General features: G+C 35.1%; 2 protein-coding genes and 1 pseudogene across 2 annotated transcripts; all 3 read left to right on the forward strand.

The window, feature by feature from the left end:
- Window positions 1-3,282: 3,282 nt before the first annotated feature.
- Window positions 3,283-8,500, forward strand: LOC148837073 (extracellular calcium-sensing receptor-like). Its single transcript, XM_088913713.1, has 6 exons — window positions 3,283-3,485; window positions 3,632-3,926; window positions 5,813-6,625; window positions 6,702-6,926; window positions 7,242-7,365; window positions 7,587-8,500. The coding sequence occupies exons 1-6, from the start codon at window positions 3,283-3,285 to the stop codon at window positions 8,498-8,500; spliced, it is 2,574 nt and encodes an 857-aa protein (XP_088769839.1).
- A 2,683-nt stretch (window positions 8,501-11,183) lies between these two features.
- On the forward strand, window positions 11,184-14,497 carry LOC148837075 (extracellular calcium-sensing receptor-like). Its single transcript, XM_088914258.1, has 5 exons — window positions 11,184-11,386; window positions 11,573-11,867; window positions 12,589-13,263; window positions 13,491-13,718; window positions 14,348-14,497. Exons 1-5 carry the CDS (start codon window positions 11,184-11,186, stop codon window positions 14,495-14,497), a joined length of 1,551 nt encoding a protein of 516 aa, XP_088770384.1.
- LOC148837074 (extracellular calcium-sensing receptor pseudogene) lies at window positions 11,184-15,768 on the forward strand (annotated as a pseudogene).
- The last annotated feature ends 341 nt before the right edge of the window (window positions 15,769-16,109 follow it).

The raw sequence follows: 16,109 nt of genomic DNA on the forward strand, positions 1-16,109 counted from the left end.
TATTCACCATGTGTTTCTATCTATAATGTTTTACCTCATATTCAACATTCTGAATTCCAAATTACCTTTGACAGGTTTTCACAGTAAAAAAGAGGAATTTAAACTATTCTTAGTCACTAACATTACTGTTTAAGTCACATTTTAAGTTTCCTTGCAGCTGACTCCTCCTTTTCCAAACTTCCTTCTTTTTTAAGGTGTTCTAAAATATCTTACTCATATTTTCCATTTCTCTGTATGATTCCACAATAAATATACTGTATATTCTTATCATGTTGTCTCTTTACTTTTATCATGTCTGCCTATACACAAATGAAGTCTCTAATTATAAAAACTATAGGACGTTCATAAGAAAGGTAGTAAATTAAACATGTGGCATTACATTTGGTAAATTACACATTATCTAATTTGGTATTTATAATAGCTAATTAGTCTGATAATCCCATCACTCATCTCTTGAGAGGTGCCTTGGTGTCAGCTCCAACAAAATATCTGAGAAGTTTTTTTCTTCAGATAACTTGTATTTCCTCCATTTCATCTGTACTAAGTCAGGACTTTTCCTATCTAGCAGAAAATACTGTAGATTACAGACACTCAGATATATTGATAAGAATTACGCTAATGTGAGCACTTATGTCGCTCTTGTCCTTTCACCATGCTAGAAAGCCAAACTGCTTAAAGAGAATTTCACTTTACACATACTGTACTGTATAGTCAAAGTAAACAGTTATGCAAATGAACAGTTATAAGTGTTTTATACTTATTAGGACTACAGTGGAGCTTAAGTGTGACCAGTGAAATGGGCTTATACAGTATACATGCTTAATGAGGAACTATGTCAATTTTTAACTAGGGTGTTTTTTAAGACTGTAATGGCAAGGCACATTATTTCACTTAGATTTACGTGTTATGAAAGATTTCTAATAATCTTTGTGTTGCTTTGACAAGACAGCTTCGGCTTGTCTGTGAATGCAGGAATGAGGCTAAGAGGCCCTTCTGATAAGAGACATAGTAAAGCTGTTTCCAATGCTGTAAAATCTAATGAAATATAGTGCATATGGGCTCCAGTGAGTCTGTAGTCTATTTCTCCCCAAGACCATAGGGTCAAGGAAGCATTTGGCCTGCCTTTTTCATCACCCAAAGGAAGATCCACCTATGAGGGACACACAGGATAGGTACCTGAGTCTAAAATAAGTGGCTTCATACACTTACTACCTGATAACATCCTGACCTGTCTCCATCTAAACTGGCAATCTGACTTTTCCAAGCAGCCCAAGTCAGGACTTAAGATGTTCTCCAAGGTGCCAGGCCTTGAGAGTGAGTCAGTAATTTACAGAATTCTGCCCAAGGTATTCTTTCTGCGACAGAAGAAATCTTGTGTTCGCAAACCCACTGTTATTGTTCATCTGATCAACAAAATAAGACAGTTGGACTCTTTTTTTGTCAACATCCTGAATATCAGAACACATATACCAACATATAGCCAGGATGAACGGAGTTCTCCAACCCTTCTACCTTGAAGCAGGACTCCAAGAAGACGACTGTGCACAGACTGATATAAACACTACATTTAAAGACAGGTAACGCAACACTACTATCCTCTTCTCTCTGTACTGAGACACTCCCTGTACAGAGCAAGCAGCTGCCCAGATCCATTTTCTCATTGGGAAAGTTTGAACTCATCAAGGATATTTGGCTGATAGATCTTTGAGAATAAAACTTCTTTATTCATAATTCTTGAGAGTTGAACTATTATACCAAACATGTTCATTGTTTAGTTTACGATAGTAAATACATATTTATTTGTATCTGAGAATATGAATGTGATGTAATTATATGAGACTGATGAAACCTATAGTATGATGTACACTGTAACACATTATAGTTGATGTGTTTCAACTCTGAAATTATTAACTCTTCACTCTAATGAGTGAATGATCAACCTTTTGTATCATAGCAGATCGGTTAACAGATATATTCTGTTACATTTATAGTAATGTGTGTTTTTGATGTAACATCATTAAATTGTACATTTTATGTTTAACATCTATGTGTTCTGTTTAATTGATTCCTAAAAGTCATCAAATACTCTTCCAATTTGCTTTTAATATTTCTAATCATAACAGTAAATTAAAACCCTCACATCACCACTAGAGCAAATAAAATCCCTACTTTTATACTGTATGATTTTTCTCATAACTCATATCAACAAGACATCCGTAGGCCCTCAAAATGTATTCCATTTTAGATCAATTGTAATTATATCAGTTTTTTTTTATATATATATCCTTATTTTCAGTCAGGTGGATCCAAAGGGATTTTTTATGTTGGTGGAAACTTACTTCTCACTGAAGTTTTAAACACACTTGATAGTATACAGTACTAAAGCCAGTCTGCACCATTGGCCCACGCAGTGGATAAAGAAGGAAGTGAGGAATTATTGGACCAATTGAACTGAAGTGTAAAAACTGCTAGGCTAGACCGACTCTCAAGAATAATGGGATTGTTATGATCAGAAGTATTTAGGACTTTATCAAATTTCACTCACAGAACAGGACATCCTGCAGTTCAGTCCCCAATGTCATTATATTGGGAATAGGTCTGTGGTCCAGAGAGAAGAGTAGATCCTGCTGGTCTGACAATACCACTTCACCTATCAGGCCGTACAGTACTCAGCACTCTCCTCACCACACTCTGAACAAACCCAGTCTTAGTGTCTCAGTCCTGGGTGAAAGGAAGGGTGCCAGCTATTATATCATACAGTAGGAAAAGACCCATCAGGAGAAATGGAGAAATCAGTTTTATTTTTTACTGATTTAGAGCAGTTTATCAGGTTCTGGCTTCTCTTTCCTTAAAAAAATATGATTTTCATTTACATTTCTATTCTATGTGAAATTATTAGCACTGTATTCTGGTACAGCTCCTCTACTCAATTATGTTACAGCATACAGAACAAAAGTACTGTATATTCTTTTTAAACCTTGTGTATGCCAACGAAAACAAGCAGTAGAGTTCCAACCTACTGGGATAAAAAGATAAAAAATCTGATAGCATCCAGGAAGCAATAACAAACATATTTATCATCTCACACATACATGATACATGAGTACAATTATTTTTTCACTTTGAGTTGATTAAGGCATAGTTCTCACCTCTGAGAATAGGTGCTTTGGTGCAAGTGTGAACGTTGCTTCATGTTAAGCATGGGAGATTTGGAAAGAGGCATATAAGTGCTGTGAAGTAAACAATTGTAACTTCAGACCAGAGTGGAAGGAACACTTTACAATGCTGCTCCTTGTTGAAGTGGTATTAATTGCCATTTTTACAAGAGCTCAAAGACCCATTTGTGTGCCGTATGGAACAGAAGAACTGCCTCAGTTTTCAAAAGAAGGATACATCACAATAGGAGCTATTTTTTCATTTCATAAAAGCCCTATTATTACAACACCAACATTTAAAATCAAACCAGGACAAGTTATATGTGATGGGTAAGTGATTTCCTTTACTGTTTTCTTTTTCCATATATCTTAACTTCAGAATCTGACCACTTTTAATTTTTTTCAAACTAGATTTATTATTATTATTATTATTATTATTATTATTTTTATTAAGACATGTGAATTAATCCTTTCAGATTAGCTCCGGGAGAATTACAGTACGCTCAGACTATGATATTTTCCATTGAAGAAATAAATAACAGTACAGACCTTCTTCCTGATGTTTCCCTGGGCTATAAGATATATGATTCCTGTAGCTCAATGAGTAAGGTTGTACAATCGTCACTGGAATTAATGAATGGATATGAAATAGGATTTTTATCTAACCAGTCCTGCACCAAGACTTCTAATGTTCAAGCAATTATAGGACACTCTGGTTCTCAATCTACAATAATTGTTTCAAGAATGGTTGGACCCTTTCATATCCCAGTGGTGAGAAAAATATATTGATTTATACAGTGCATCCCATGAAAGAGTGTTGCATAGTATCGTTTTTGTAGATTGGGTGGAAACTTGTTTTTATACATTATATTTCTTTATGATTTTGTATTTTGGCTATTTATATGGTTTGTAAAATGGAGGTATAGTTCAGACTTCCTGCTATACTGGAATAATAGTAGATGCTCTCACAATTATTTAAGTATTTATACCAAAAGCTGAACATTTAAAGCTTAGTATGTTTATCAATATCAAAAAACTATCAATATCAACATATTTTAAAGAATAGATCAAGAGGGAAATTGTGACCCCAGTGCAGTATAAACTGTATTGCACTATGATTGATTTTAACACAGCTGACACTGAGGTACTGCAGGGGTTAAAGCAGTAAAAATCCAATATATCACCATGTCCTGACGCTACAGTATTTTACCAGTTAAGCTCCAGCAAATGGAGGATGATACAGTTCATAGATTATGTGTTCTACTTTCTTACTCTCACTTAGATTTTGAGCAGCACCAACAGATAGGAGCATGACAACTGTGACAATAATGTTTTTAAATGCGAACAGAACTTAATAAGGAAACAGTAGACAAATCAGTAACTGGTTTTGAAACGATGGAGATTAGAAGAATACAAAGAATCAATGGCTTTTTAAGATATATCCAACATTCATTTAGAAAAGGCATTTTTTGTTTACTAGAATTGCTAGAATTCTTTAAACAAGCTAAAAAGTAGTACATAAAACTAAAGAAAATGAACTATATTTTAATTTAGATTTAGAGAAAGTCAAAATCATGACTTGAAAAGACACATAGCAAATACAACTTTGATAATGAAAGTGATTCACACTGGCAATAGGGACCTAGAGTATAATGTTATATGTATAATATTATAGGGGTGATGCTATGTTATTATCAAGACCATGATTTGAAGCAATGAAGAAGCAAACACAATATGCATATAAGCAAAAGGTGTGGAATTTAAAACCCTGTCTAAACCTTAAAATTCACAAGTAAGACCACACTTAGAATATTCAGTTTTGGTCAGGTTGATGACATTAAATATTTTCAGTCTAGAACACAGCAGTTTGAGATTAGATGTGTTATTAGTAATCTTATTTTGTAAAAATATAATATTATAATACAGCAAGATCTGTTTAGTTGTATCAAAAGTATCAAAACGTTTCAACCCTTTGAGTTGCAATTTAGAAATTAGATGTGTCTGACATTCACTGATGCTGAGAGACACAGCAGCAGACTCTCAGGATGTGAAAGTAATCACAGTAAGATGTCTATACTACTGTAGATGTGTATGGTATTCTGAAATAAATGAGTGTCATTGTCAGCTCCTTTCTGCATATGTCACATTGTCTTTTAAACAAAACAGTACAGTGTATGAGTGCAAAAAAACTTCATCTTGATTATTTTTTCAGCTTTTAACAGTTTGTTTCAACAGTTTAATTAATAAAAACACAAATATAATTTGCTTGGTTTGGAATATGTAAATGAGGTTGGGTGTATGTTTGCATTACTTCTGAATACATTTTATTGAATCCTCTTTATCATCTTACAGATATGTCACTATGCTATCTGTGCCCATCTCAATAACAAAAAGCATCTTCCCACTCCCTTCAGGACAATCTCATATGCAATCACAGTGCTTATAAGATAAATATACACTGTAGCGCCATTAATTATACATCTCCTTACTGCATGTGTACGAATTTCCTATAAAGATTGATATGGATGTGCTCATATTGTAATGTGTGAATCTTGACTGAATCATTCAATAGCAGGTTGTTAATTAATAAAAAAAGATTAACATTTAATGTTGCTGCATGTGTTTTTTTGTATTTAACCTTCTTTTTCTTGCTGCAGATCAGTCACTTTGCTACCTGTGCCTGTCTCAGTAACAGAAAGGATTTTCCCACTTTCTTCAGGACAATTCCCAGTGATTATTACCAAAGTAGAGCCCTGGCAAAGCTTGTGAAGCACTTTGGATGGACCTGGGTTGGGGCCATTAGAAGTAATGATGCTTATGGCAATGATGGCATGGCTACCTTTGTACAAGTGGCACAACAAGAGGGGATCTGTATTGAATATTCAGAAACCATTTATAGAACAGATTCTAGAGAGAAGTTCCTGAAAGTTGTAGATGTTATTAAGAAATCTTCTTCAAAAGTAATTGTTGCTTTTTCATCTCATACAGATTTGAGAGTTTTAGTAAAAGAGCTATTCATTCAGAACATCTCAGGCTTTCAATGGGTGGGCAGTGAATCCTGGATTACAAATAGGTTCCTTGCACTACAAGAAGGTTACACAGTCCTGGGTGGAGCGGTTGGCTTTGCGATTCCAAACACAGAGATACCAGGATTGAAAGAATTTATTCTCAATACTCGTCCATCAAACACACCTGGAAACACTGGCTTAAATGAATACTGGGAGAAAGTCTTCAGTTGTAGTCTGACATCCAAAAAAGGGACAAACGTGAAGCAATGCACAGGAAATGAGACTTTGAAAGGAATAAATGATCAATACACTGACATGTCCGAAGTGAGGATATTAAATAATGTGTATAAAGCAGTGTATGCTGTAGGTCATTCATTGCACAATCTGATAAATTGCAAGAAGGGACAGGAATTCTCTGAAAAAAAACCATGTACAAATAAAAATAAAACAGAAACTTGGCAGGTAAGCAAACGTATTACACTTAAATTTCTCAATTATTCAATGGAGCTGATATTCACCACAAAGCATTTTCTCACAGGTTTTAAATTTCCTGAGAGACACTAATTTTACAATGAAGAATGGTGAGAATGTGTACTTTGATGAAAATGGAGACCCAGTTGCAAGATATTCATTACTAAACTGGCAGGTGAAAAAAGATGCACTTACATTTGAAATTATTGGTCTCTATGATGCATCTTTACCACAAGGACAACAATTTAAGATGAATGGGGTCAGTGCTGTGTGGGCAGGTGGTCAGGATAAGGTAAGATATTTATACAGTAAATATTCATTCACTGTGTAAGGCAGCAAATGATAAAGCATACCAGATAAATGACAAAACATCTTAAACTTACTTCATACTGAACAGGCAATATAAGTTAATTAAAAGCAAGTCAATGTAAAAAAAGAAAAATATATAAAACTTTACAACACTATACAGCATTTAGTTATTTAATGTTTTAAAAATATTTAATAAAAACAATTTTAACTATTGTTTGACTATTTTAAACTGCACTTTACTGTATGTCTTTTACTGCCTGTAAAGAAAGCTCTCAACCGGTCTCCAATGGGTTTCTAGGTGCCAAGATCAGTCTGCAGTGAGAGCTGCCTTCCAGGGACTCGTAAGGCCATTGAGAAAGGGAAGCCCGTCTGCTGCTTCGTCTGCATCCCCTGTGCAGAGGGAGAGTTCAGCAACACTACAGGTAATAAGTAGAAATGAAGCAAATCTATTGATTTTATGATTCAATCAATAAAACTATCTATCCAGTAGAACTTAAGTAAAACTTGTGAGTTTACCATCTGAAATGTTCCATGCTTCAAATATGTTACCACTTTATATTTATTAGGACTTTTGGAATGAATGCAACAGATAATGTTCTGCTAAAACAGAAAATGTTTATTTTTCTCTTTCTTTCATTTCTAGATTCAGCAGATTGCTATATGTGCCCATTGGAATACAGATCTAATGAACAAAGGAATCAATGTCTATTGAAAACCATTGAATTTTTGTCATTTGGAGAATATTTGGGAATATTTTTAGTAACATTTGCAGCTCTTGGTACTTGCCTAACCATAGCTGTAGCTTTTATTTTTTTCCAATACAGATTTACTCCAATAGTAAGAGCCAATAACTCTGAACTGAGTTTCCTTCTACTCTTATCATTGACTCTGTGTTTCCTCTGTTCTCTTACTTTCATTGGCCAGCCCTCTGACTGGTCCTGTATGTTGCGCCACACAGCATTTGGGATCACATTTGTCCTGTGCATCTCTTGTGTTCTGGGGAAAACAATAGTGGTGTTAATGGCCTTTAGGGCTACACTGCCAGGCAATAACATTATGAAATGGTTTGGACCCACACAGCAGCGTTTAAATGTTGTTGTTTTCACACTCATACAGGTCTTCATTTGTGTTCTTTGGTTGACAATATCACCCCCTTTTCCATACAAGAATACGAAATACTATAGAGATAAAATAATTCTAGAGTGTGATTTAGGATCAACAGGGGGATTCTGTGCTGTGTTAGGATATATAGGATTCCTCTCTGCCTTGTGCTTTGTGCTCGCTTTCCTGGCTCGTAAACTGCCTGATAACTTCAATGAAGCCAAATTCATTACATTCAGCATGCTCATATTCTGTGCTGTCTGGATCACCTTTATCCCAGCTTATATCAGTTCCCCTGGGAAGTTTGCAGTAGCTGTGGAAATATTTGCAATTTTAGCATCGAGTTATGGGTTGCTTTTCTGTATTTTTATGCCAAAATGTTATATAATTTTAATAAAGCCTGACAAAAATACAAAAAAACATTTAATGGGAAAAATGTCCTCAAAATCACTGTGAAATTCATAATATATCTATGCTTATCTAGATTTTCTTAAATATCTTACTGTATGTAATTTTATCTCAGATTAAAAATTCTGAATTGAATATTATCTTCGACAGTCCATTCTTTCTCAGAAAAAAAATTGGGACATTAAAATTCACTGGTCATTCTTTTTACTTCGTAAATATCATATTCTATTACTCTGCTTTGGAGCTTGTTTAATTGTGTAGTCATGCGAACTAATGTATAACACCTTTTCTATACATTCCTCCTTTTAAAAGTCAGATTTTCTTCCTCTGTTCTACTTTGTTACTTAATAAAATTACAAGCAATTCTGAAGCAAAGTTTTCAAAAAAAGTTGCATTGATTATTCTGCTCTAATAAAATAGATTTATAGATTGAAGTGTTTAGAAGATCAACATTGCTTGACAAACTGTCAGTTGCATGAGTTAAACAGCATTATCACAAACCAAACACTACTCATATTTTCTATTTCTCTGTATGATTCCATAATAAATTCATTAGATATCCTCTGATTGTGTAGCTTGTTTATTTACATTTATCTGCTTAACCAAAAATGAAATCTAAAATAAAACCACAAAATGAGCCAACGTTTTACATATCTGTGCTACACTAAAATAAAACCAAAGTGTTGCATGATGTGTAAGTGTGCAAAGAATTAATGTAAAACTTGTATTAAAGGATACAAGAAAGACTGTAAATGAGACGTTTGGCCTGTGTCTGTCAATTGGATATTCCTAAGTATGTTTTAATTAGATAATTACAATTACATTTATTTTTGTCATATTTATTACCTAATGACGCTAGGTAACTGAAGATCCCATCGCTACTTTCTTGAATGTACTGCATACGTGTAGCGTGTCCTAAAAATAACTTACATTTCCTGCAGTTTGCCTGTTTAAAACAACATGCTACCTAGCTGTCAAAAGGGAGATAATGATAATAATAATAAAAATCCTTACAATTATGTACAGTAGCCCTTGTTGATACATAATAATAATTCCTTAGACTTACATAACGCTTTTCTGGACACTCCACTCAAAGCACTTTTAAGACTGGGGACTGCCCTCCAGTATCAGCATGTGGATGATGCGATGGCAACCAAATTGCACCAGTACGCTCACCACACATCAGCTATCAGTGGGGAGGAGAACAGAGTGATGAAGCCAGTTCACAGATGGGGATTGTTAGTAGGCCAAAATTTAGTAAAGGCCAATGGGAAATATGGCCAGGATACCAGAGTAACACCCCACTCTTTTTGAGAAGAGCCCTGGGATTTTTAATTATCACAGAGAGTCAGGACCTCGGTTTTATGTCTCATCCAGAGGACGGAGCCTTTTCTACAGTATAGTGCTCCCATCACTACACAGGGGCATTAGGACCCGCATAGAGTGCAGGGTACGCGCCTCCTACTGACACCACTAACACCTCTTCTGGCATCAACTTTAGCATTCCAGGAGATCTCCCATTCAGGTACTAGTGGAGTGTCCAGAAAAGCAATTTTAGAAGTGTAAGCAATTATTATTTTGAAGCCATTAGCAGTTTAGTCTGGTTACTGATAGTGAGGGACACAAGAAGAAGACCAGTTAGAAGCTCAAAAAAGTGCTAGACTTTTGTTAGAAATGTTGTGATTTTCATCAAACACTGTATAACACGCACTAGTTTGGTAACTTACAGCTGTGTTTGTGTCTGTTTTCCTGGTGACCTGTTTATTGGAAGATCACTTGTTATGGCGTCATAACTGCTGTGTGTGTCACAATAAATGAATCAATATTCACACTCATAATAATTCACATGTATCCAAACAGATTTTTTTCTGTCAGGAGACTCTTCTCACTTAGGTGTCAAACCAACCTGATCATACACTGAAGCCTTCTGCATCGGCAGCCCACTACAGAACAGATAAAAAACTGGTGTAAGGAATTATTGCATCATTTGAACTGAAGTGGACATCAATTGGAGTAGGCAAAACTGACTCTCAAGAATAAAGGTATTTTAAAGACCATAAATATTCAGGACTTTATCACATTTCACTTAAAGAACTGGACATCCTGCAATATAGTCTCCACTATCATCCTAGAAACCAGTAGAAAGAACATACTTCTCCTATTAGGAACATACTAGGAACAGTATGTTCTTCCTTAGTTTCTTAGACCTGGATGAAGGGGGGGTGTGAGCTGGCTAGCAGATCATAGGACAAGACTCTTCAAGAAAAATCAGTCTTTTTTTCATTGATCTTAATTAGTTTAATTAGGTTTTGGCTTCTTCCTTCTAAAAAATTAATTTTAATTTACATTTCTTTTGTATCTGAAGTTACTAGTACTGTATTATGCTTCAGTGGCTCTATTCAACTACAATATGTATCTTTTTAAAGATTGTGTACACCATCAAAAACAAGCAGCAGAGATCCATCCTACTGGGATAGAAGATTAAAAAAAACTATAGCTTCTAGGAGACATTAACAAACATATTTATCATCTCACACCTTCATGATACATGAGTACAATTATTTTTTCACTTTGAGTTGATTAAGGCATAGTTCTCACCTCTGAGAATAGGTGCTTTGGTGCGAGTGTGAACATTGCTTCATGTCAAGCATGGGAGATTTGGAAAGAGGCATATAAGTGCTGTGAAGTAAACAATTGTAACTTCAGACCAGAGTGGAAGGAACACTTTGCAATGCTGCTCCTTGCTGAAGTGGTATTAATTGCCATTTTTACAAGAGCTCAAAGGCCTGTTTGTGTGCCGTATGGAACACAAGAACTGCCTCAGTTTTCAAAAGAAGGAGACATCACAATAGGAGCTATTTTTTCATTTCATAAAAGCCCTATTATTACAACACCAACATTTAAAATCAAACCAGGACAGATTGTTTGCGAAGGGTAAGTGATTTCCTTTTCTTTTTTTCCTGTACAGTAAACAGTATCTAGGTTGTACATCTTTCGGAATCATATACAGTACCTTGTGTAATCTCAATGATAAGAGATTTTCATAAAACTTATGAGATTTAAAACTTAAGTTAATTTAATAATTAAATGTCAATTCATGTCAGTTGATCTTCCCTGCAGATTAGCTCCCGCAGACTTGCAGTATGCTCAGACTCTGATTTTTACCATTGAAGAAATAAATAACAGTACAGACCTTCTTCCTGATGTTTCCCTGGGCTATAAGATATACGATTCCTGCAGCTCATTGCGTAAGGTTGTACAAGCATCACTGGAAGTAATGAATGGACATGAGAAAGGATTTTTATCTAACCAGTCCTGCACCAAGAGTCCTAACGTTCAAGCAATTGTTGGACACTCTGGTTCCCAATCAACAATAATCATTTCAAGAATGGTTGGACCTTTTCATATCCCAGTGGTGAGAAAAAAATATTAATTTTAACATACAATCCATCCATTCTGAAATAGTGTTGCATTGGCAACTCCAAAATAAATATATTCTCCAAGGCTTTACACATATAAGTACATTTATAAGCACATATTTACATATATATGTAACATACTGTAAGTACAATAATAGCACTTATGACTTTTCTACTTGGCCCTGTAAAAGGTGTTGATTTACCACTTTCCTGTTTATGTGGTAAGTCAGCTATTTATATGTCCAGTGTGTGAAATGTGTTAGTATTAAACAAAACTCTTACAATTCTAAGAGTGTTAATTCCAAAACACAAAACCTCAAGTTATTATAAAAAATTCCAGCTATTTTGAAAGTCTTCATTCACGAAAGATGTTCTTTGACTGTGAAGTAAGAGAAACATTTCTTCCTTCCTTCAAATTGAAATTTGATAGTGTCTGATGTTTGATAACCCCGAAAGACGCAGCTTCTTATTCTCAGTTTGTGAAAGCAATCACAATGCTTATAAGTTATATATAATAAAATGTCATTAATTATATATCTCCTTACCGCATGTGTATGAATTTCATTTTCTTTCAATTATTTTTTTATATTGCAGTGTGAGTCTCAGTCTGGATTTATCTTGGTTTAATCTTTCAAGGCATGTTGTTAATTAATAAAAGAACATTGGCATCTAATATTGCTGCATTTTTTTTATTTCATCTTCTTATTCTTCCTGCAGATCAGTCACTTTGCTACCTGTGCCTGTCTCAGTAACAGAAAGGAGTTCCCCAGCTTCTTCAGGACAATTCCCAGTGATTATTACCAAAGTAGAGCCCTGGCAAAGCTTGTGAAGCACTTTGGATGGACCTGGGTTGGGGCCATTAGAAGTAATGATGCTTATGGCAATGATGGCATGGCTACCTTTGTACAAGTGGCACAACAAGAGGGGATCTGTATTGAATATTCAGAAACCATTTATAGAACAGATTCTAGAGAGAAGTTCCTGAAAGTTGTAGACATTGTTAAGAAATCTTCTTCAAAAGTAATTGTTGCCTTTGCAACACATACAGATTTGAGAGTTTTAGTAAAAGAGCTATTCATTCAGAACATCTCAGGCTTTCAATGGGTGGGCAGTGAATCCTGGATTACAAATAGTTTCCTTGCACTACAAGAAGGTTACACAGTCCTGGGTGGAGCTGTTGGCTTTGCGATTCCAAACACAGAGATACCAGGATTGAAAGAATTTATTCTCAATACTCGTCCATCAAACACACCTGGAAACACTGGCTTAAATGAATACTGGGAGAAAGTCTTCAGTTGTAGTCTGACATCCAAAAAAGGGACAAATGTGAAGCAATGCACAGGAAATGAGACTTTGAAAGGAATAAATGATCAATACACTGACGTGTCCGAAGTGAGGATATTAAATAATGTGTATAAAGCAGTGTATGCTGTAGCTCATGCACTGCACAATCTCTTTACTTGTCAAGATGGAGACGGACCCTTTAATGATAAACAATGTGCAAATAAAAAGAATATTCAGCCTTGGCAGGTATTGGATCACATCATAATTTAGCTTTTCAGCATGCAACGTAAATATAATAAATTTTGATATCAGCTTTTTTTCCTCTTTAAATGTAGGTGTTACATTACATCAACAAAGTTAACTTCACAACCAATAACGGAGAAAATATCTACTTTGATAAGAATGGGGACCCAGTAGCACGATATTCATTAGTAAACTGGCAGCTGAACAAGGCACGAATTGCAACCTTCCAAGTTGTTGGTATATATGATGCTTCTTTACCAGAAGGACATCAGTTTGTAACGAATGGTGTCAGTGCTGTGTGGGCAGGTGATCAGGTTACGGTAAGACATTTCCTCAAATGTTCCTTTATTACTATTTATCTCTCTCTGGAAATCTAGGCTGTAATCAACAGCAACCTTGTAGCCTCTTGTATGATCTTAAAAGTTAAGCAATCTGCATGATCTTGTATGTCATAGGCCTGATCAGTACTTTAATGGAAAATCTCCAAGGAAAACCAAATGGTTTTCTCTCTGTTCCACAATTTCCACATTAATGCCCCAATATGGTGGGAAACCATCCAGACTAGACACTGTGCTCCCAATGAGGCATTAAACTAAGCCTTTAACATTAAACTTACACTACAATGTTATAAAGAGTAGGGATATTAACCCTGGTGTCCTGGCTTAGTTATGAACTGAGCTTATAAAACCAAGCCTTATTAGGTTTCCCTGTTAATTCAGGTGATAAATGTGTGCTATGTAATAAGTTATAATGTCTGCCTCATGTCACCCAGGTTGTTACACTTCAGCAGTAGTATAGTAAATGAGGTGAGGAAGCACCTATAAATTTAAAATACTTTTTAGGCGAAAAAGCACTGAATAAATGGAATTTAGTAAGTGTATTATTATTATTATTATTATTATTATTATTATTATTAATTTTGTTACTGTTGTTAAACATGACATGACAGGTTCCAAAGTCAGTGTGCAGTGAGAGCTGCCTTCCTGGGACTCGTAAGGCCATTGAGAAAGGGAAGCCAGTCTGCTGCTTCATCTGCATTCCCTGTGCAGAGGGAGAGATCAGCAACACTACAGGTAAGAAGTGGCAATGCAGCAGATGAGTCAATCAGTAAAACTATTTATTGAGCTGATGTTAATTTAGAGCTTGTCACCTGAAATGCACGCTGGTTGCATGTGTCAAAAATGTTATAAACAGTAACACTACTGATGGCACCAATTGGAAACTTATTCCATGCTAACATAATCCATATTTAAGCTGCATTTGCAAAATTATTTCTTCAAACAATTTTAAAGTGTAATTAAATTAAATCTCACCACTGTTGTCAGTGAGCCAGATGTATTATTTTGCTTATGAGTTACAGTCATGAGGAGGATATAGAAAGTACAGCAGGTAAACAATCATGGATAAAAAATAAAAACATTAATCTGTAATGAGTATACTTTTTTTCTATTTTCAGATGCAGTGGACTGTTCTAGGTGTCCTTTGGAATACAGATCAAATGAACAACGAAATCAGTGCATCTTAAAAAACATTGAGTTTTTATCTTTTGGAGAATTAATGGGGATACTTTTAGTAGCATTTTCATTGCTTGGAACTTTCTTAACCATAGCAATAGCTTTAATCTTTTTCCAGTACAGATCCACTCCCATTGTTAGAGCCAATAACTCTGAACTGAGTTTCCTTCTTCTCTTTTCATTGACTCTGTGTTTCCTCTGTTCACTTACTTTCATTGGCCAGCCCTCTGACTGGTCCTGTATGTTGCGCCACACAGCATTTGGGATCACATTTGTCCTGTGCATCTCTTGTGTTCTGGGGAAAACAATAGTGGTGTTAATGGCCTTTAGGGCTACACTACCAGGCAATAACGTTATGAAATGGTTTGGGCCGACACAGCAGCGCTTAAGTGTTCTTGCTTTCACACTCATACAGGTCTTGATTTGTGTTCTTTGGTTGACAATATCACCTCCTTTTCCGAACAAGAATATGAACTACTATAGAGAAAAAATTATTTTAGAGTGTGATTTAGGATCAACAGCTGGATTTTGTGCTGTGTTAGGGTATATAGGATTCCTCTCTGTCATGTGCTTTGTGCTCGCTTTCCTGGCTCGGAAGCTGCCTGATAACTTCAATGAAGCCAAATTCATTACATTCAGCATGCTCATATTCTGTGCTGTCTGGATCACTTTTATCCCAGCTTATATCAGCTCTCCTGGGAAATTTACAGTAGCTGTAGAAATATTTGCAATTTTGGCTTCTAGTTTTGGGTTGCTTTTCTGTATTTTCATACCAAAATGTTACATTATTTTATTAAAGCCAGAGCAAAATACAAAAAAACATTTGATGAGTAAAATGCCCTCAAAATCACTTTAATATTATCTTTTTATTTATATATATATTGCATATTCACAGTAGTTTCAGAACATGCTGTCCTTAATTAAAATGAGTGAAATAAATATTCCTTTCCATTACCTTGTTAAAAATGGTATGCATTTTTAGAACTGGGGTTTGTAATTTTTTAAATAGAAGAAAAATGTTCTTTCTTAACTGTATTGTGCATGCTGCAGTTTAAGATTATTATAATTTTTAATTATTTATACTTTTGGTTTTGGAAATGAACTTCTAGTTGTATGTTCATATCTATCTGAATATTCGTTCCAGAAGCAGCTTTTCACAATATATAAGAAAATCCTGAATTAATGTATTGTAATTTT

Source organism: Atractosteus spatula, chromosome 4 (genome assembly GCF_055471065.1).
Source record: "Atractosteus spatula isolate fAtrSpa1 chromosome 4, fAtrSpa1.hap1, whole genome shotgun sequence".
In the NCBI taxonomy this organism is placed as follows: Eukaryota; Metazoa; Chordata; class Actinopteri; order Semionotiformes; family Lepisosteidae; genus Atractosteus; species Atractosteus spatula.